The 21183-nt window shown below is 36.1% G+C and overlaps 1 protein-coding gene across 1 annotated transcript in view; it reads right to left on the bottom strand.

Moving 5' to 3' along the window:
* Positions 1-21183, bottom strand: part of Frem2 (FRAS1 related extracellular matrix 2) — a 159866-nt gene that overhangs the window by 88293 nt on the left and 50390 nt on the right. Inside the window, exon 3 of the mRNA XM_063232659.1 lies at positions 2521-2667. Within this exon, the coding sequence (XP_063088729.1) occupies positions 2521-2667 (147 nt within the window). The remainder of the gene's footprint in view (positions 1-2520; positions 2668-21183) is intronic.

The raw sequence follows: 21183 nt of genomic DNA, 5'->3' as shown, positions 1-21183 counted from the left end.
TGTAGCCCAGGCTGGTCTTGAACTTGCAACGATCCTCTTGCCTCAGCCTACGGAGAGCTGAGATTACAGGAGTGTAACACCATGCTTGGCTGGCTATATATTCTTTGAGCTAAATTAGAACTTCATGCAAAATAAAGTTGAGTAAATTTTTAATTTTGTTGTATAATATTATTTCTATAACTTCATAAATCTTAAAATTCTGTACAAAATGTTTCCATGTGCTGTTGTATATCATAAAGACATAAAGAACTTTCTCTGAGAAAATATAGTCCAATAAGATACCGTGTGAGACAGAGAACTTTTGACAATCTAACTCATAAATGCCTAAACAGAATAATAAAAATTATAAAATTCTATAGGGATTTAATTAAATTTGGACTTTTAAGAGAATCTAGTTTCAACTAGACATATTTACTACGTGATGGCCAAGATAGATATTCAGCCTGACAAAAAATAAGTTGCAATACCAAGTCTCAGTAGTGACTACTGAAAACATTTGTATTTGTTTTGCTTTAGCTATTAAGTAAAACTGCAATTTCATATTTGTCTCCTGTATGGAAAACTAATGTGGGTGATGAGAAAAATACTATAGGAATGGAAGAATAGATTCTATGTCCTTCCTCAGCCACAACACAATATCAGACTTCTCTCAGTTTTAAAAACACTACGATGAAGTGATCATGGCCACTAACTTTGAAGCCAAATCTCAGCTCTGCGTCCTACTTGTGTAAACTTGGACAAATCAAAACCCCTCTATTTTTCACTTATAAAATAGAGGATATACTGGCATTCTTCTTAAGGGGTTAGCTTATATAGGAAGTTGGGAACTAGGTCTGGCACATAATAGGAACTCAATAAACGCTATCAGAATCACTCCAAAATCCATTTCCAGCCTAGCAACTGACAATGAGCCCTCAAGAAAAGTATATAAATAGCTGTTTCAAGGTACAAGACAGATAGGTGCAGTGTTTAATGTGCTTACTGAAGCACTTTGCCTTTAATAAATGTTATTTAATAACTAGTAGCAAGATCTTTGAGATTCAGAAACCATTGTGACATACAAATACATGTTTAGTTTATTAGTAGATTTTAATAATCGTGAAATGAATAGTCATCTTTGAGAAAACGCATCTACAAATTTTACATGACTCATGATATACAGAATGTGCAAAAATGATGTTCTGTCTTTGGTTGTAGATGATATTCTTTCTTTAGTTATAACTCAAGCTGGCTTATTCTGAAAGTTCTTAAGTGAAAGTGGAGGTTTTCTGGAAAGAGTTACACAAAACATTCCCACTACAGAACATTTATGAGGCTGCCTTCCACTTTGACCTGATTTCTATTCCAGGCTCTAGTGTGAATTCTATGACCATCTTTGGTGATGGCAGATGTGGGTTACACGGAGAAGTCTTTTTACCTATCCTCCAGTTTACTAATAACTCTGCGAGGTTAACAAGTAAAAATGTAGAGATTTTGTACAATTGTTGGCATCTCTACATTTGTGGGAAATAACAATTCATTGAAAGCATAACTTAAAAAAAGACCTCTTGTTTGATATTTTAGCATTCAGCTTAAGGAAATGAAGTGAACGAACAACAAAAATGTATAAATAAATTGGAAAGAAAAATCTAAAAGGTCAGTTTTAAAATCTTTTGCAACTATTAGCTTTCCTAAAACTATATGCAACCTACTTTTAAAGAATTAAAGAAACTATTTCCCAGTGCAAATATAAATAGATGAAAATATAAAATATCCTTAACAATTGGTAAAGTGCCCTGTGTTTTAGCTATCATTTTCTGTACACTGGCTGTTGTATTTGCAGGCATGGAACACAGTCATGCCAAAGCTTTCACTGACAAGAAGATAGTATCTGCAGAGCTTGTGTGTACAGAGAAAGTGTCTCCAAAGGACAAAGAAACACAAGCCCTCTCTGGTTAAACACAAAGAGTCTCAGTGACAGTCACATGAAAATCCATGTGAGTAAAGAAGCAGAAGTGGAGTCACTCTGGCGGTGGGGGAGTCTGCAGTGGACTCAGAGGACCTGCAGGAAATGTGCAGGAAAAACACTTTTTCTAAAGTTAAAAAAACTAAGTATTTTTAAAATAAGGAGAAAACAGTGTAATACATTTGAGTATCTAATAAATTATTGAACAGTTTTCTCTTTTTATGAAAGCAACCCTCATATACTTTACACTGATAATTCAGCAGACTTTTATTTTTATGGATAAATTACAGATTTGCCTAGCCCTATTATTTGTAACTTCTGAGTGGTTACTTCCAATTCTGTAAGGTTGTTTGGTGTCAGAGAGGCTCATACTTAGGTAGGAGACTTGAAGGGGTTGGCACTTTGACATTGATGTGCTGGGGTTTTTTTTAAAGCAGCTAAAGAATCTTTAAATGTCAACAACTCCCTAAACATTTAAATCAGTGAACTAAAGTGGTATTTTAAACACATTAGAAAAGCTGTAAATCTTTGGTAGAAAAATGGAATTTGAGACAAAAACGCCACGTTAAACTTACTTATAAATGAAGTTTCTCCCAAGTAACCTCTACGTTTAAGAATGATATCTAGAAATTTGGAGTCTTCGTTGATCAGGTAGTATTCCTTTTCAAAAGAGATCCATGCCCAATTCAGACGAAAATGCTGGTTGGTTAACTTGTTGCCTCCTGGAAAATAAAAATTTAAAGTACTACATTAATGCTTTTTTCAGTGAATAACCTTAAAAAGTCCTTATTTTATTTTAGTTTAGCTTAGTTTGTATTTCATGCTGAGGGTCTAACCCAGGGCCAGGTGCGTACCAGGCAAAAGCTCTTTCATTGACCCATACCTTCAGCTCCCCACCCTGCCCAGAGTATTTTAAAGGTACAACTTTAAGAATTGATAGAGCAACTTGGTTTGATACTGAACTCCAGAATATATAGCTGGACATGTAGCTAACTGATCCGTGCTTGTTACACAGACACACAGCAGCTGACCTCATCTTTCCCACCTTCCTTGCTGTCTCTTAGGAAATTGGCAAAGAAGTCCACACTACCAGTAGGGATTTAGTGGCCATGAAATTGAATCTCCAAATTGCAGGATGACCACAAGGTGCCACTGCAGAGCAAGCTTGTCTATAGCACCAGTGGCTAAGAAAGTTCTTTTGTGATGGTCTTAAAAACACATATAACTTCATGAATACCTTTTTGTGGTTCACAGAGCAACTGGGTGGAAGGCTTTACTTATAATCACTTAGGGAAAAGCAAATATCTTTTCTCTGCCTCCTTTGTCCTCGAAATTCCACTTCACTCCTCAGAGCAAATAGACATCTCTTTCCACTGATTTCCATTTTGCTCTAAAGATAAGGCCCTCTTCTCCCACAGCCACCAGAAGGCAGCCGGCTGGCGGCCCATCCCCAGAAACAGATCTTGCATGTGATCTCCCTAATGCGGAGGCTACTCTACTGGGCTCATGGAAGGAGAAATCACCATCACTCTGCACCTGTCCTTTAGCTTCTTTTGATCTCCGCCAATTATTTCAGAAGAAGGTGAGTTGTATAAACAAAGACACCAGTAATTTCTTTTAAATCTTCCTGGAAAGGGGTAGGGAAATTAGCCCAAATAATAAACATGGCCAAAGGCGAAAATTTAATTCTAGTTTCTCCTCTTCTGAATTCACATCAAAAGAGCTACACTAGGGAAAAAGAAATGAGTAGGGAAATGTCAAGACTTTTAATAGAATGAGGAGTAAAATATCTATACCTGGGAAAACAAATGAACAAATACATGAAAATCCACTGATTTTTCTAGAATATTTTGAAACAAGAAACTATATGACTTTGAAATAATGCTAAAGATTAAAGAAAATAACCTAGACAAATGAGATTACTCAGAAAAAAATAGATTTTCTTATTTATTGTTGTTTGATTTATAAATTAGCATAGTTCTTAAAAGACAATGGACAATGAATTCAAGAAGCAAAAAGATATTCACATTACTTGAACTTGTCATCACTTCTAGGGAGAAGCAAAAATTTAAGAAATCATTCATTATAATATTTCTATAAAATCTCTAAACCTGAAAAATTTAGAGTTTACTATCCTCAAGTACATTAAAACAGTAACAGGTTATTTAACTACATACAATACATATAAAATTCTTAGTGAAACACTTAGAATGCAGGTACCTAAAGTGTAGTATTAAACAGCACAAAATTGTTAAGCTTTTCTAGTGAATGGGATTATAGACACTTAAATCTTTAATTTTTTAAAAATTTAAAATATAAGTAGACTCTGCCAGGGATTTGGCTCAGTGGCACAAGTGCCTACCCAGATCATGAGTCTGATCCCTGAAGAAAGAGTACAGAAATATAAGTTGACTGGAGGCCATAAATTTTGTGTCAATTCAAGAAGAAAATTCATTCGATATTTCTCCTTCTGTGAAACATCTCCTTGGGCTCTGTGCACTTCCAGGTGGAAGCAGAGAGAACATGACTTGGACCTGGAGTCCAAGGTCCACCTTCTTTCGACTCTCTGTACAACTGGGTTGCTCTAGACCTTAGTTCCTTCTTCTGCAGAATCGAATGTCAGTGTGGGTAGCTGCTGCCTGCGAGTGCTGTGAGGATCAAGCGAGATAACCCAAAATGTAACACTGGAGCTCAGAGCGCCGTGTGTGTCTCCACTGATGACGTCTTTCAACTGCAGTCAGCCTGCTGTGCTCTGCCAGGCAGAGCTATTACACCTTGGCTTGCAAACCCACTGCTAGAGCGGTCACCTGCCTTCAGCTTACTAGTGTTCCTTTCTCCTTTCTCCATTTATCTACAACTATTGCGCACATAAAGTCTATCCTTGTGTGTGGATTTCTAGGTTCTCCTTGCTCTGTCTAGATGGCTCTTGTTACGCTGTCATCTGTGAATCAGGGCAAGTGCACATTCTTGAAGCTGTGGAGCTCTGACATCCTTACTCTTGATTTCTTGTCCTCTTGTCTAAAATAGTCTTTGAGTGATGCATTCCACTCTTCAGGGGCCCCTTTCTCCACCTTCTTTCTGAAGCCTCCTGTATCCCTGTGGCCCCCTCACCTCTATCATTCCAGTGTTTACTTCCTGATCACACTGTATAATGAAGCACTGTAGCAGCTAGCTCTCAAATAGTTTGTGTTATTTAATAATTTCACTAATTTATGTCAGAAACTGAGTGTCTTTTACTACTATAAGCATCTCGTCAAACATAAAACAAATTCTATTTTTAAGCAAACTCTTGCATGAAAACAACTTTACATCCTACTTCTAGAGTATGCTTTTAGCCTGTCCAGGTCTTATTCCAAACTTCTTGTCCCACTACCACAAGCGATTCCTTGCCCGTGGTAATATTCACAGTGTCATCCACCAATTCTTTGTAAAAGCTATTTTAATTGTGCATATTTATGGCAAACAGTATAATGATTATGTATGCAATGTGTTATGATCAGATCACAGCAGTAAGAATTTCTATCTCCTTAAATATTAAACAAAGAACTTTTAATGTGACTCCTAGAGACTGAGAATAGGAGCACAATAGACATAGAGGGAAGTTGGATAATGGTTAACAAAACATCGTGGAATAGAAGAAATAAATTCTCGTATTCTACAGCACAGAGTGGGGGCTCTCATTCATGATAATCTATGCTACAGTTTGAATCTTGCATGTCCTCTAAATGTCAATGTGTTAAAGACCCCGTCTCCAGCTTGGTGTAACTGAGAGGTGATCCAACCTTTAAGACATGAGGCTGGGGAAATGATGCTAAGTCACTGGGATGCGTCCCTGAGAGGAACATGGGAATCCTGGCCACTTCTTTTCACTTTGATTTCCAGTTACCATAAGGTGAATGTGTTGATTCACAAAGTACTCTCTTCCCACCACAATAAGCCTCCTCACTCTGGACTCAAAGCAGCAGGGTCAATTGATCATGGACTAGAACCTCTGAAACTGTGAGCCAAAAAAATCCTTTTTCTTCTTTTAAGTATATTATCTCAGCATTTTGTTATAGTAATGCAAAGACTACCAACTTAGCCTATTGCAGTGATAACAAATCTTTTAGAGCTTTCAGAGGTAACCAACAGACTGTTGTGGCCAATGTGCCATATGTTCACCACCACTGGCCTATTTTATATGTATGAATAACTAGAAGAGAAATCATAACATACAGAAATTATAAAGAAAAATTATATCCTGATATGACCAGCATACCTTGTAAACATACAACAAAATGTCACATTGTCCCATTCCTTCTTTTTGAAGAGAAACATGGAGCCTCATTTAAGTTCTCACTGTTTTCTGTAGTAAGATGGTGCTTCTGCTCACACTGTCTTCTTCCTAGGATACCCTTGGATGTTAGCAAGCTATACTTCTCTAAATTGTAACTGCTTTTACCCACTTTTAATATTTGACTCCAGCCCTTTCTGAAATAATCCAGAGAAGATTATGCCCTCCTGAATAATAATGAATTACTGAGGCCTCTCTCCATTCTTTATAAAGTCAATGTAGACTCAGCCCCTCTAACCCTTACTCTGATTAATTTTTCTCTACATCAATCTCCACAAGCTGAAATTGTATATATAGTGATGCTTCTATTTGGTCATTTTGTTTCTTCCTACAAGATCCAGAAGGGAGGGAGTTCAGTCTACTTGTTGGTAGAAAATGCATATTGAATGAATCAAACTCTGTTGTTTTGGTTGAAAGAAGTTGAGTGGTACTTCATCAATTAAGTAGTCTACATTTCTATATAAATGCAACCTATCTTTTTGGTATTAAATCTTTTCATAAAAAATAATTGCTTTTGTGATAGTCTTCTAAAAAGTCTTGCATACTTAAAGTGTTTACCTATAAATATGAATTAGAGGAATTTGTGTTTATCTAAATGATACCTCCAGGGATTATTGATAATTAGTGAGTTCCTATTCCATTTTAAAGAGGTATAAATTATCTCAATAAAACTTAATTTTATCCACACTTAAAGATTTCTGAAACATTTTTAGGTTAGTGCCCATGTACTAGAAGAATGAGTGCCCCAGGAAAAAAGGGGGCCGATTACTGGTTAAACCAAGGCTTTGAATATATGTCTAGCTGAATAAGCTTGCCAGTATTTTACATATCTACTTTCTGAGATTTCACTTGAAATAAAATTCAGAAACAATATAAGAAATGTTCTAGCTTAGTCATTATAGTAACATAATTGACTCTAAAACTGGGATTTTTAAAATAGTTATTTAAGCAGAGAACATAAAGTCTCTAAAGCTTAATTCTGAACAAATATTTACTAACCCTTCTGAATAATATACATGTGAATTATATTCAGTTTCTAAATGGGTGAACACTCACAAGAGTGATATAAGGATTTGAGTAACTGACCTATAGATTATTTTAACTCCCTTTATTAAAACTGTAATCTTGTATAATCAAACTCTATATTTTATCCAAAGAGTAGAAGGCCACCTTACTTATTTATTACAGGCCAAGTAAACTCTTCTAACACTTCAGTAAATGGAATAATGGAATAATGAATGTTAACACTTTAACAAAAGCTACAGTTTAACCGAATGTGAAATTTTAGATGAAATTAAATAACTTACAATCTGACAAATTTTATTTATATGCTGTCTTTCTAAAATAAGTTGTCACCTATGATGCTGAAAAGCAAATGACAACATATTATTGGAAACAAATTAAAGTCTATGGTTTGTGTCATAAATCCACAAAACAGGTGCCTGACAGCTGATAACAACACTCCCTAAAGCTCTGTTCCCAACCCTGACACTAAAGCCATTAACATTTCGATGAAAAGACTCCTTTTGAACTATTCCAGCTGGTCTTCAGGCTTCTTCATTTTCTTTTTCAACTCAAACTCAGCAGTTATTTTACAATAACAAAGAACTGCAATCTTCACTTAGCCCTCCCTAAAAACACAGAGTTCCCCACAGACAAAGCATAGTACTGGGCTTCATTCACAAGGAACTAGTGTCACAACTGTGACTTGTGGTGGTTAAAGGTGGGCAATCCTTCAGCTTTGACAATAAATTTCTTCTTGCACAAAAATCATTTTCCAATAGCTTGGTAACATTGCATTTTTCTGGAATAAAATTCAGCCTGGAATATGAACTTGAAATAAAATACGCTGCAACTTTAAAAAGAAACTGAGTATAGTCTTTTAAATCAGCAATATAAATAGACATGTATATTAGTAAAGATTAAGATAAAATTGTCTAATTTATTAGGAAAATTAAATAACTTGATTATCATGCCTATCTTGTGATGTCTTATTCTTTTAGAGGAATAAATCATAAAAAATAAATCATACAAGAATCAATGATTAGTTTCCATGCAAACTTCATCAGAACTACAATGTTAGTAATTTTGGTGAGAATCTGAAAGTTTAAATAAGGGCTTTATTTTACTGCTATTTCTGTGATAGAATGATCTTCTAGTTGCATTACCCAATCTTCCATAAAAGAATCTCTGTGATGTTGTAGAATCCTGTTCTCTGGCCTTTAAAATTAGGCTGATTTACTGTTTACTAAAAACCACCTGGTGCAAAGCTGAAGCCAACTTGGCTCTTGGTTGGCCCCGGAGTTGGCATGCACCTATGGGAGATGGCACGCATGCACGGAGATAACGTGCATGAGGTGGAGATTGGCAAGTGCTATGAAAGATAATAAACTGTGGGAGCTCAAGAGTGAGGGATTAGCTAACTTGAGAGGATCAAAGACCAACGCGTGGAAGAGTCAGTGTTAAATGGGTTTTAAGTACAGGATGGTATCTGGACATTCAAGGAGATGGAGAGAAAGGTGTTCCTGGATTAAGATTAAGTCCAAGAGAGATAAGAACTCCTGTAAGATTGGAACTTCAAAGAATCCTATTTGGTAGGAGTCCAGAACACTTAAAATGTTCATTTCTTTTTCCTGTTTTAATTGACTGGCTATTGGAGACAAATAGTAGTTAAGATGCACTCAAATTCTGTTTTAGAGGGAGGGAAGGTTATTCATCCTGAGGCGACCCAAATACCCAGAGATGACAATTCAGTCACCCGAGAGAAGTTGTGCTTTGGATGACTGATGGAACACCCCGGGGATAGATTCTGAAAATTTGCTGATAATTTTCTTTTAACTGTGTAGGCTACTTCATAATTTTAATGATTATTTTAGGTAAAGTATTCAATTATTGCTGCCACATGCAACTTTTGATCACTGACATATTACCTTTCCTTCTATTCTGTGCACTACCCTCAATTCCCTGCTTTATAAATTCTGAAAAACAGACAGCACAGAACAAGGGGTCAAATCAACAAAAAAAGTAAGAAAGAATGTAGAAGAATCCTGTGTATAAAAAAAGAAGTGTCATCACAAAAGACCAAGGAGGTGGACAGAGAATATTGATCTCTTTTGGACACACAAGCCCTTGCAGTGATCTAGATTGTTTTCAGGAAAGGCACAAACAAGCAGGCCCTTCACAGCCAAAGAAATAAATACAGATACACTAGCTTAGTAATCATTACCCGAACTACATTGACTTGAGTTCAAGGATGGATTAGTTTGCATGTTGTTCCGCTCTAGGCTCTGGAGATAAGTTGCCAGATGGTGTGGGAGTGAAAATGGAAACTAACAAGCATTCCAAGTTTCTCTAGGAGCCAAAAGAATCATAATCCACTTTATCATAGGTGGTTTTCTTCCTTGGGGATATGATTTCATCACATAGTACCTAAAATGAGTATTTGGACATGATCCTCCAAAGGATGAATGGATGATTGCCATTCATCTTCTGTTTCAGAGACTATTATGTAGTCTATCCTTATTATTCCTGGGATCCTTGTTTGTGAATTTACCTACTCATAAAAATTTACTTACAATCCCTCAAATCAGTACTTAAGGTTATTTTGTGGTCATTTTTTTTTTTTTTTTTTTTTTTTATGGTGCTGGGGATCGAACTCGCTACCTTGCACTTGCCGGGCAGGTGCTTTTGCCCTTGAGCTAAATCCTCCACCCCTTGTGCTCATTCTTGAACATGTATTTTGCAGTATCAAGTCATTTGTATCACCTGATACTTTGCCTTCTTTTTCAACTCATTCTACAAACACGTTTTTTACACAGTCTGTTTAGTGTCCCATTTTCATATTTTTGTGTTTTCAGTTGATTATTTTGCTGTTTAAAGTGGCCTTAGATCACAGTGTTGCAGTGCTGTCTAGTATACTTGAAACACAAGAAATCTCTAGCATACATGGTATGATTGAGATATAGTGATATTTAAGTTTTTAAAAATTACAGTAAAATACGTTAGCCTCCCCTGAGATACACTTGGGGCATACACAATGTCCTTCCCATGGAGGAGCTGGCACAACTATTTGGATTCCTGGCAGAGCTGTGTTGATGTCACAGGACTGGGATTATTGCAGAGAACACCTTCCCTTGGTATCAGGGATAGTGAACATAATCTTTGCTAAATCATGGGCTTGGCCTAGCCAGCACTGGCATAAGACAGACACGGGTCAATCAAAAAAGACACTTGACAGAACTAACTGTGGCATGAATGCCCATGTGAATGACTGCTCAGTTTAACCTTGAGAAGCCTGAAAATATCCAAAGAAAAATAGACACACTGAAGAGCATGTTTAGCGCAATTTTTATAATATGCACATTGTCGCAACGCATCTCAGAGCAACTCCACAAATCAGCAATTTCCACCTTCCTAATTTGGAGGGGGGAGGTAAATGAGTGTCAGGGTAAATCACCTACTTCAAATTCCAACAGGCAAAGCATATATATGGCAGATCTAGCATTTGAATCTAACTTGCTAGTATTTTTTATGAACTTCCACATAATTATCAAATTATTTTATTCAGGTTAGTATTAAGAAAATTCTAGCTTGTGTAACTTAATTTATAAATTAGCATTACCGAATAGAAACAAAACATTCTCATAGTGAGTTTCCCTCTTCTATCAGCAAACATCTGGCAGCTAAACAATAGCCAGGGCACCAAACAATAACAAGCAGGCGCTGAAACAAATAATCAAAGAGTGAATCTGCATATATTCGAAATGGAATTGTAGACAAAGTGCCACCAGCTGAGTTAAGACTCTCTTGCCTTCCTGAATGAATCTGGAGACACAGGTAATGCTGGGGCGGCTGGAAAGACAGCCTATCCTCCAGGCTGACTGAGGTAAACCAGGAGGCCACAGCTGGGTCAGAATCTACAAGCCTGAGCCTGCAGGGATCCTAAGCAGCCTCCTTCCCAGCTGCAGCCCCAAAGCAAACATAGTAGTTTATTTTCATTCTCTTTAACAAAAAGAAAAGGTAAAAAGGAAACACCACGAATTTGCATCGTCTAACGTAGGGTGTGAGCACATTTTCTTAATATAACCTGACTTAATTATGGCTCACTGTACTTTCTTAGTTGGGACCTTAATGCCAGTGGAATTAAAGTCTTCATGGCTGGTATGTGTGCCTCGGATAAGGAATTCAGGTGTATATCCACGGAGGACAAAGGACAAAGCAAACATGTAATTGTGAAGTGAACTCTCACTCACTATATAGATGTTATTGGGTTATCATTCGGAGCCTTAAATTAAAAGCTAACTAAGTCATTTTAATGCTGTAGTGTGAGCAGCTAAGGAATTTATTTATTACTGAAAATGCAAATTTAACACTGTATTTTAAACAAGAACACCAACTAACTCAAGACCTAATTATGCTGATGAACAATGTAAAACAGACTCCAAGCATTTTAGAACAGGAATGAATGTTGGATTGTACTTTTTCTTACTGGTCCATTTTACCAGGCTGTGGAAAAGCTGGGATTTGAATTTGATTTCAAAGTAGTTACTTGTGGAAGATAAATAAATTCTCAGCAGTTTTCATTCTTGGTCTAGTGGTCTTTTTATTTAAAAGGAAATACAGTAATCTCAGATAATGCTTTTTGGCATAAGATCATACAAATTGTGTTAAAATGTACATACATATACATGTCAATTTGAGAGAACTTGTGTTTTCCCCTTTAAATAAATTTTCTATCTTTTTTCCTATTTACAAATAGGGATGAACATTTAAACAAACAAACATGAGCAAAGAACACTGTCAGAGAAACACTGGCCTCTTTACTGAGAGCTGAGTGAAGTTAGCCAGGAGCACCCACCCCCTGTTATCCTTCTGGAGGAAAGAAAATACACAAGACCAAACACCTGGTGCAACAAGATTTTATGCACTGCCTGAAGCTACAAGTAAGTTTATTAGATTTTTGGCAATACATTCTTACAATAAACTCAACAGCTTCAGGTCTCTGCTCAAACCAGAACTGAATTCCTTTTGTGGCGCCAGACATCTCCCCCACCCCAGGGAGATGGGGAAAGGAGGGCAGTGGCTTTGAGAATCCTCCACCTCCAGGAGTAACCGGTTTAGCACCATTTAGTTAATTCCCTGGGAAGGCAGGTGGGTTTCTAATTCCTATTTGTATAACATTACCACACATATCACTAGGAGACACCTCCATAACAATATGCATGGCAGCCCAAACTATGTTATTTTTTGACAATGTGTCATACTTACTCTAAGAGACAAAGTATATCAAAAAGGAAAAGACAGAAGTACTTTAATCTGGCTGTTAAAAGGGAAAGAAATCTTTAACTTGTTCAATTATTATCAACATTTAACTCTGATGGCAAGATGGAGGGATTAGGGTGGAAAAGCAACATAAAAGCCATTCGGAGGATTAAAATACCATCATTGAATTTTAACTCGATACATTGGAAAGTTTGAGTTAAATAAGAACTTCTGGAAAACATATTTGCTGTTGTTGCTTAACTTGCTGCTATTATTGTTTTCAAATCTAAGTCAGTAGTAAGGTATTAGGTGTACCTGTTTTTAGCAGCAAAATCAAGAGGATTTGGAGTTTTAAAAATTTCTCACTTAAAAAACAAAGAAATATGAAATCATACTTGGCTGTACAAGTATTGCTCTTTGGACAAACATTAAAAAGACATCGATTTCCCTTAAGGATGGAAGGGGAGACGAGGGGAAGGAAAAAAAGAAAAAGTGAGGGAGGGCAGAGAAGGGAGACAAGGGACAGAGACAGACAGACAGACAGAGGTGGGAGGGGTGGAGTCACAGCATCATGTTTGTTCACTTTTTTTTCATTTATTTCAGATTAGTTTTATAAAGGTAGATTTTGTGCTTAACCTGTATTATTTAATTAGTCAAAACCTTTGGTGACTGCTCTGATCCCTTTAAAATTATGCACCAGTGCAGCCCTCCTTGGTGATTTCACTATTTTAGATTAATACAAAAGCCATTCATTTACATATTTAGCTGCCAAAAGAGACAAATAAGCAAAATAAGCTTAAATACAAGTTGGTATGGTCTTAGAGAACCAGAACCTGTTAGAAAAAAAAACCAAACCAAGCAAAACAAAACAAAACAGAAAAAAAAAAAACAGAAAAGAAAAGAAACAAAAAAAGAAAAAGAAAAACAACAAAGATTCCAATGTACAACAGTTTTTAACGGAGCTCTGTGCTAAGTACAAAGTATAAACGCGGTTTAAATATAATCTCATCTTTGAAATTTAGTCTTCAGTAATTGGAGCAAAACAATACTATATTTGAATTATAGTAGAAAATGCAAAGCAAATGGGCAAACATAAAGTATTGTGATTCAGAGGGGCGGTGTGGGGGGTGCTGTAGTGGGGACACCATGAAAGGATCCAGGAGCACTAGGAGCACAGTGGGTGGGCACCCAAGGACAGAGACAGGCTGAAAGAATGGAGAAGAAAGAGACACTCCAGGGTCAGGAGAGACCCGACCTGCATCGTGCTGAAAGAAATAATGATTATGGAACAAGGTTAGTGAGGACGTGGAAGGAAGGAAATCTTTGTGCACTGCTGGTTAAAGATTTAAAACAGATCTATCATATGATCCATCCATCCCACCCCTGCATATATACCTAAGTTAATCGAAATAGAATCTTGAAGAGAGAGCTGAACTACCGTGTTCACTGCGACATTCTCCGAATAGCCAAGATAGGAAACACTGTCTAAGTGCCTGTCTACAGATGAATGGATTTTTAAAAATGTGGTGCACTTGCACAACAGAATGTGATACAGCCTTAAAAAGGAACGAAATTCTGTCATTTACAAAATCTTGGATGAATTTAGGGAACGTTATGCTAAGCAAAGTAAATAAGACACAGAAAGATAAACACTGCAGGATCTTACTTACATGTAGAACCTAAAAAACTCAAACTCACAGAGGCAAAGAATACAATGGCAATTGCCAGAGACTGGTAGAGATGCTGGCCAAAGAGTATAAGCTTTCAGTAATGGAGGATAACTTCTAGAGATTTGATGTAGAGCATCGTGAATACAGTCAATAATACTGAATTATATGAAATTTGCTAAGAAAGCAGATCTTACCATACACAAAAAACGGTGTAACTCTATGAGGTGACAAATATGTTAATTAAATTGATCATGGCATTTCATTCTATATATACATATTTATGTATTTATACATTTATATATATGTATCACAACAACATAATGTATATTCTCCATGTACTATACCTACATATTTATGTAATTTTTATTTGTCAATTGTATTTGAATAAAACTGTTACAGAGAAAAAATGTTGATTTAGTAGACCAAAGACAGGCTAAAGATTAGAAAAAATCTTTCTGAAATAATCCCCAATTAAATTTTCTGTCAGTGGAAGAAAACTTGGCATTAGGATTGAATTTAGTCTCTGTATTACTATAAGAAAAATGAGAGTCCAGTCTCAAACAATAGCAATCCTTTGAATTTAGAAGTTACTAATAAAAGAATTGCAAAAAAAACTAGAAGCAAACAAAAAATAGTGACAAGTGGAAAACTGGCTAAACAAAACTCTCCACCATAATCAGCCACTTTCATGTGTATGTGAATCATTACTAGATGAGATATAACCTGGTATACACTGCTGTCACACTAAACAATTTTTATTAGTCTTTTTGCTTCTGCTTTTGTATGGTAAGATATCAAGAAGGAAAAGGATTTTGTCTGCCACTGAATTAGGAAAACCCCACAGTCTATGCCTTTTTTTCCAAAATATAATGAAATTATTTTACTGTTGGCATATATTTGCAATACATCATAATCCTACGTGCCGTGAGGAATTTGCACATATACATAACACATCTTGAGCATTTTTACTCCTCCCCCAAAGTGCCCCATAACCCACCTCCCGCTCATCTCCACAGAATCTATCTTGCTATTTCCTACCATCTTTCTGATACTTTGCTTGTCAAATCATTTCTGTTTTGGGTTTGTCATATAACAGAAACCATGAGACATTTATTCCCTGTCCTTGATTTATTTCAGTTTACAATTATTGTTATAAGATCATTTTTCTACAAACAAATCAAATAAGTTTGTATCTTTTAATAAGCATGTTTCAGAAGGGCACTGCATTTTTTTTAAACTTCAAAAAATTTTAGTGTTCTTCAGAAAATAATTTACAACTGGGATACAATTACTTTCATGTTAAAAATAATTTTTCAGTTGGAAAAGTTATATGTTTATTTTTACCACTCTGTTTAAACATTTTTTAGTGAAGAAAAATATTTCATCATTGCAATATTAAGACAGCAATGATAAGGCATTGCAGTAATCCTTCAATGCCATCCTGTGTTGAAAATTTAAATAAACATTATTAACAAGTCTTATGAGCAATTCTCAGTACTGTATACAATAAATTGATGTGAGGTACAAATATCTTTATTTGATAGAGCCTAACATTAAGTGTTCTGTGTATTTAAGGGTTTGAAAGTTGGACTTTAAGTAAATGCACATAAATTCTGAAATGTTTTCAATTGTATCTTTTTTTTTTGGTACCAAGAATTGAACTCAGGACCTCATGCTTGTCAGGTAGGTCCAGTGCCACTGACCCATATCCCTGACCCGAAATTTTTCTTAGTCTTTGGAAGATGATGTAAAGGTAAGTAATATGAAGGACCACTTGTTTTTGAGCAGTAGAAACTATGATTGGATTTCTTGGGGGAGTTTTGGATCTAAGTAGTTGTTTGATCAAAATCTAAATCAGATCACTGTGGAAAAATCACCTTTCCCTGTTTGTTGCTATCTCTTCTTAAAAAGCAAGTGAGAAAAATGAGGGTCAGTGTGACATTTTTCTTTTAGGCCAAGATAAACCATAATTTTATTCACTTCGCTAAGTTTTCTTCACTTAGTTAATAAACAATGCAGGTGGAGTTTTATGAATATTATAAGGGCTTGAGACAATGATTATTGTAGAGAATTCTTGCTGACTACTGGCATTTTCTGGTGGGCTGATTTCAGGGAGGTCAGGGATCCTACAATGTACTGACCAGTGAATTTTTGTTCCTTTCTTTCCCTTCATACACAATGAAAAATTAGAATTATCCAGCCCCAAATGTCAAAAAAGTTAGTGTTGAGATGGTCTAAACTTATAGCCTGACACATCAACATATATAACCTAATGTAAACAAATTATCTGGCTTTTCTTGGTAAAACCCTGTTTTCCCATGAATGGAATTCATATATACAGTTAATTGCAAAACTGCTTCCTATTCTTATGTAAATATGAAGAATTTTTCAAATTGATCACTGATGTGGAAGTTTCCAGTACAAAGTGTTTATTCTCTTGTTGTGGGAAGCAATTTAGCTAGTAGTTTTGCTACTGGATCAGAATTTATGGTTAATCCCACAGGAAGCTAGGGGTGAGCAAAGACCTTGAGAAATGTGCCAAACTGTGTTCAAGTGAAGCTCTGTGCATGATTTAGGTTTTAGTATGAAATCAAATATGTGGGCAATGCTTTCCATGCTAGATATTTTCAGCAGATTAAGCTCCAGGGCAGTGTTTGAGAATTGAGAGTACCAAGCGAGTTTCCTAAAGTCATCGTAGGCAGACAAAGCTGAGCATTGGCCACAAGTTGTTCAGCTTCATGCATGTGTGTACACACATATGTGCATGCGTGCACACACAGGCACACACAGATGTGGTCACGAATTACTGCCTATGCTTTTGCAAAGGATGAAAATCCTTTCCAAGACACTCTCCAAAAATACAGAACACAGAACATACTTAATATGGTTCTACACTGAATAGGGAAAGATTTCCCAAAATACTTTTTTTTTTTAGAAACTTATTTTTTCTTGGATGTTAGCAGGTGCTATTTTTAAAATTTATATCATTTTGCATCAACTAAAAGCAAAATTACTGTACCGGGATATAGAGACAGAATTCTTTACTGCAGCCATTCTTAGCGGCTTTGATACATGGTTGAATAGTACGCATGCGCAAAGGGAAAATTAGCACAAGCGGCCTTCTCAACGTCATTCCCCCAGGGAACTCATTTCTTAAGGAATGAGTAGGCATCTATCCTGCAGCACGTGCTTTGGGACCAGTTGGTGGAATAAAACATTTAACAGCATGACATGAACAGCAAGCCTTGTGCAGTACCAGTCATACTCAGGTCACATAATTTCCAATGACCACAGCGATATTTGAAATTGTACTTCATAATCTGAAGAAACAAAACCCAATAAAATTAATGGATTTTTGTTTGCACCCGTGATAGATATTTTGGCTCAAGATACTTCCGTTTCCTAATCCAAATGGTAAAATAAATACATTAATGTGTTGAATGCCAAAATGTAAGTTAAGTTCAAGTAAACATAAGTGTCTACTGGTATACATGTCCCTTAGAGACCATATTTATTAATGGAGACACATACTTTGCTTTTTGTGGCTTAACAGTATAATACTGCAATTCTACTTTTTAATTAACCAAATGTGGGATCAAATCTCAACAGAGACAAAGACTAGGATTTGGGCCAATTCTAAAAAAAAAAAAAAAAAATACCAAAACACAAAACCAGAGCTAACATCATCAACAGCACACAACGAGCTATGTCAACTCTTTACTTTCAAGTGGATCTCACTCCCTGCAGATATATGAACCCTACAATCTGCCCAACTCTGATAAGGGATTTAAAGGCTTACTGAGAAGAATGCTTCCAAAGTCACTAAAACAACCTACACAGGAAGCATGGGCCAAACTAGGCTTTGGAAAGAGGATAATGCTGCAACATAAACTTTAGGGCTGATAATCAGATAAAAATTCTGAATGTGCATTGTTCCCTAGTCTGTTCTTGCTCACCTGGATCTGTGATTGTTTCCCTGAGAATATCAGCATAACATTATTACTCTATACTCAGCAACGATAGAAGGACCAGTGAAGTGAAAATTGTTAGTTAACCCCGTGTTTTACACATATACCAAATATATATCCATATATGTCATAAGAGACACATCAGGTGTTTTGGATATTTAGGGCAATGTTTTATCTATCCCAACTTTATATCCCCCTGAAACTGAAATTTTTTCTAAGAAAAATGTTACACTTAGAAAACAAGGTTGTAAGTACTATTTAAAGAAAAATAGAAAAATATGCATTATGGATATAGAAGGTTCTCAGAATGCATTTTTAACAGAGGAAAAATCTATTAGCACTGTACTAGCAACACAATAAACCACCGTGCTTACTCTGGTCATTGGTAGAGCAAAAGCTTCACCTGATAAAGTGACTTAAGTGTTGTGAATATGAATGCAGGCATTTTAATGCATTATAACAAAATCTTGATCAGAACTTTGTTGTGTTTTATGCTTAGCACACCTATACAACCATTCCAAACTTTCACTGAGAATAGCCTGAAGATATATATCAGCTGCATGGTACACAGGTTTTTCTATTTATGAGCTTGTTTACAAGCCTTATCAGAAAAGTAAATAGGGTGGAGATGTTGTTATACAGAAAAAAAGATCTTCACGTTATTCAGGATATGTTTAATATTCCTGCTTAGCATAAATGATTCGAAGATGAGTAGAGATGAATGCAACGACTATAAGAGTTCTGCAGAAATACACCTTTGCAAATCTAATGAATATTTCTGCTGTGAAACAAAATTTTCCAATTCATATGGCCCAGGAGATCATGAAAGTTAGATATAGGATCTAATTCTTCACATAAAACATTATCTGAACTAGAAAAGATAAAAGAATATGAATTTGGCCCAAGGAATAAAACAAAGGAGCTCAGCTATATGGGGGGGGGGAGATGGAGAACCTCTAAAGAAGGCAAACACCCACAAGTAGAGGATTCCTGCTTTTCCTAACTCTGCTCTTAGAGTGCAGGGAATAATCCAGCACTGAGTCCATCAGCTTCCGCTTTCAATTCGCACCATGAGATGCTGGGGGAAAAAAAAAATACATACCCTTTTCCATGGTCAAGTTCTACGTAAGATGACCGCTAAAATCAGTGGGATGAGTGTGCCAGTCTAAACTTCTCCAGTCAACAAAAGGAAGAAAGAGCATTTTAAGAAGAAATGAAACCGCAAGGAAAGAGGGGAACATTCTTGGTATTTTAGGGACCTGATTAAACAGTACCTGACTTCTTTGATAACAAATTATACAAGAAATAAAAAATAAGGAATGTTGTTATGAAATGTCAGCAAATATGTCCATGCATTTTAATTCAGTATGGGGTAGAATCTTCCTAGGGCTTGAAAGTTTTCTTGGTAAGGGGAATTAAACCCAGGGTTTCCTGCATGCTAGGTGAGAGATTCATCGCTGAGCTACAAACTCAGCCCTACTTTGTTTCTTAAATGTTCCCCAAAGCCCAAAGCCCATATGCTCAGGCTTTAGTCTTCACTCTATGGTGCTACTGGGTGTAATTTAGGAATTTGGGGTCTAGTGGAAGGAAAATCACTGCAGGCTTGCCATTAAAGGTGATCCTGACATCCTAAACATTTCTTCTCTCTCTTTGTGCCAGAATTTTTGCTTGGCGAGAGTTGAACAGATTTTTCTCTGCCACACAACTCTGCCATGACGTGCTGTTTTAACACAGCCCCCAAAGCAATAGGGTCAAGTGATCATGAACTAAAAGCATTGAAACAATGAGCGAAAATAAACCTTTGCTCCTTTAAACTTTATTATTTCAGGTACTTTTTCAGTTGAGAAAGCAAAGCCCAAATTTTATGTAAATGGGACATGTCTCAGGATTGATTTTGTAGCCTAACACGGAATCTCTTTAAAAGGTTGTGTCATAACATACAAGCATGATATTCATCCAACATTTTTTAATGAAACTATACTGCAGTAAAACTTTGAAAAGTGAATCAGATTAGAAGAATATTTAATTTATAAATATTTACTCTTATATTTTTTAGATTCTATATATTATTCTTATGTTTCTTATAGTCTTACTTCCCATTCAGGAATTATCTTGATCTTTGAGGATTATTGGGCCATTCCTAATTGACATTTTAATGGTAATGAGTAGTTTGCTATAGGAAAAAATAAGAATAAATCACAACATGCATAGTTTGATTTCTAGTGAGGAGTGGGGGAGTCAGTGAACTTCTTGTCTGCAATGGACTTGATTATTTGGGATTGCATCATGATTTTTGTGAGGTAAAGTACTAATGGAACCCTGATCACCTGGATGAGTAATGTGATTCTTTTCCATTAAGAGTTGGCTGCTTTTCTGCAGAATGATTAAAGTTAAATGATGAGTTATTCAAAGAAAACTTAAAGGTTTGCCACAAATCTGTGAGCCAGTGCTATAATAATATTTTATATTTTTTCTGATTTCATAAATTTTAGTAGTTTATATTCTTAATCAATACTGTTAACATCCAAAAATGTCCATGTGTATACTCATACTATAATTTGTATATGAAGTGTTCCTCAAAGGCTTGGTTGCCAGCCAGTAGTGCTAAGGGGAGGTTGTGGAATCTTTAGGAGGCAGAGCCTGGTACAAGAAAGTTGCATCTGTGTGTGTGAGGGGGCAGGTGAAGGAGGTACCATATTGGAACTCCAGCCATTCTTTTCTCTCTCTGTATTTCTTATTCTCTACCTTAGTCCCCCACTTCCTGGCCATGACGAGGTGAAGAGACATCTTCTACCATGCACCTGCCATAAGTACTATGTCAACAGAAGTCCAAAATATGCTGAGCAACATGGACTGAAACCTCTAAAACTATTAGCCAAAATGAACTTAATTTAAATGAATTTATCTCAGGTATTTTGTCACAGTAATGGAAAGTTAACAGAACACTGTTCATTTTTTTTTAACCTCTACCTATCCATTCCTCTGAGAATTAGACAGTAATTTTAA

The sequence above is a fragment of the Cavia porcellus genome, unplaced genomic scaffold, assembly GCF_034190915.1.
Source record: "Cavia porcellus strain 051 isolate PalLab524CR breed Dunkin Hartley unplaced genomic scaffold, mCavPor4.1 scaffold_21, whole genome shotgun sequence".
Taxonomy (NCBI): Eukaryota; Metazoa; Chordata; class Mammalia; order Rodentia; family Caviidae; genus Cavia; species Cavia porcellus.
This window is presented reverse-complemented; position numbering and strand designations above follow the sequence as displayed.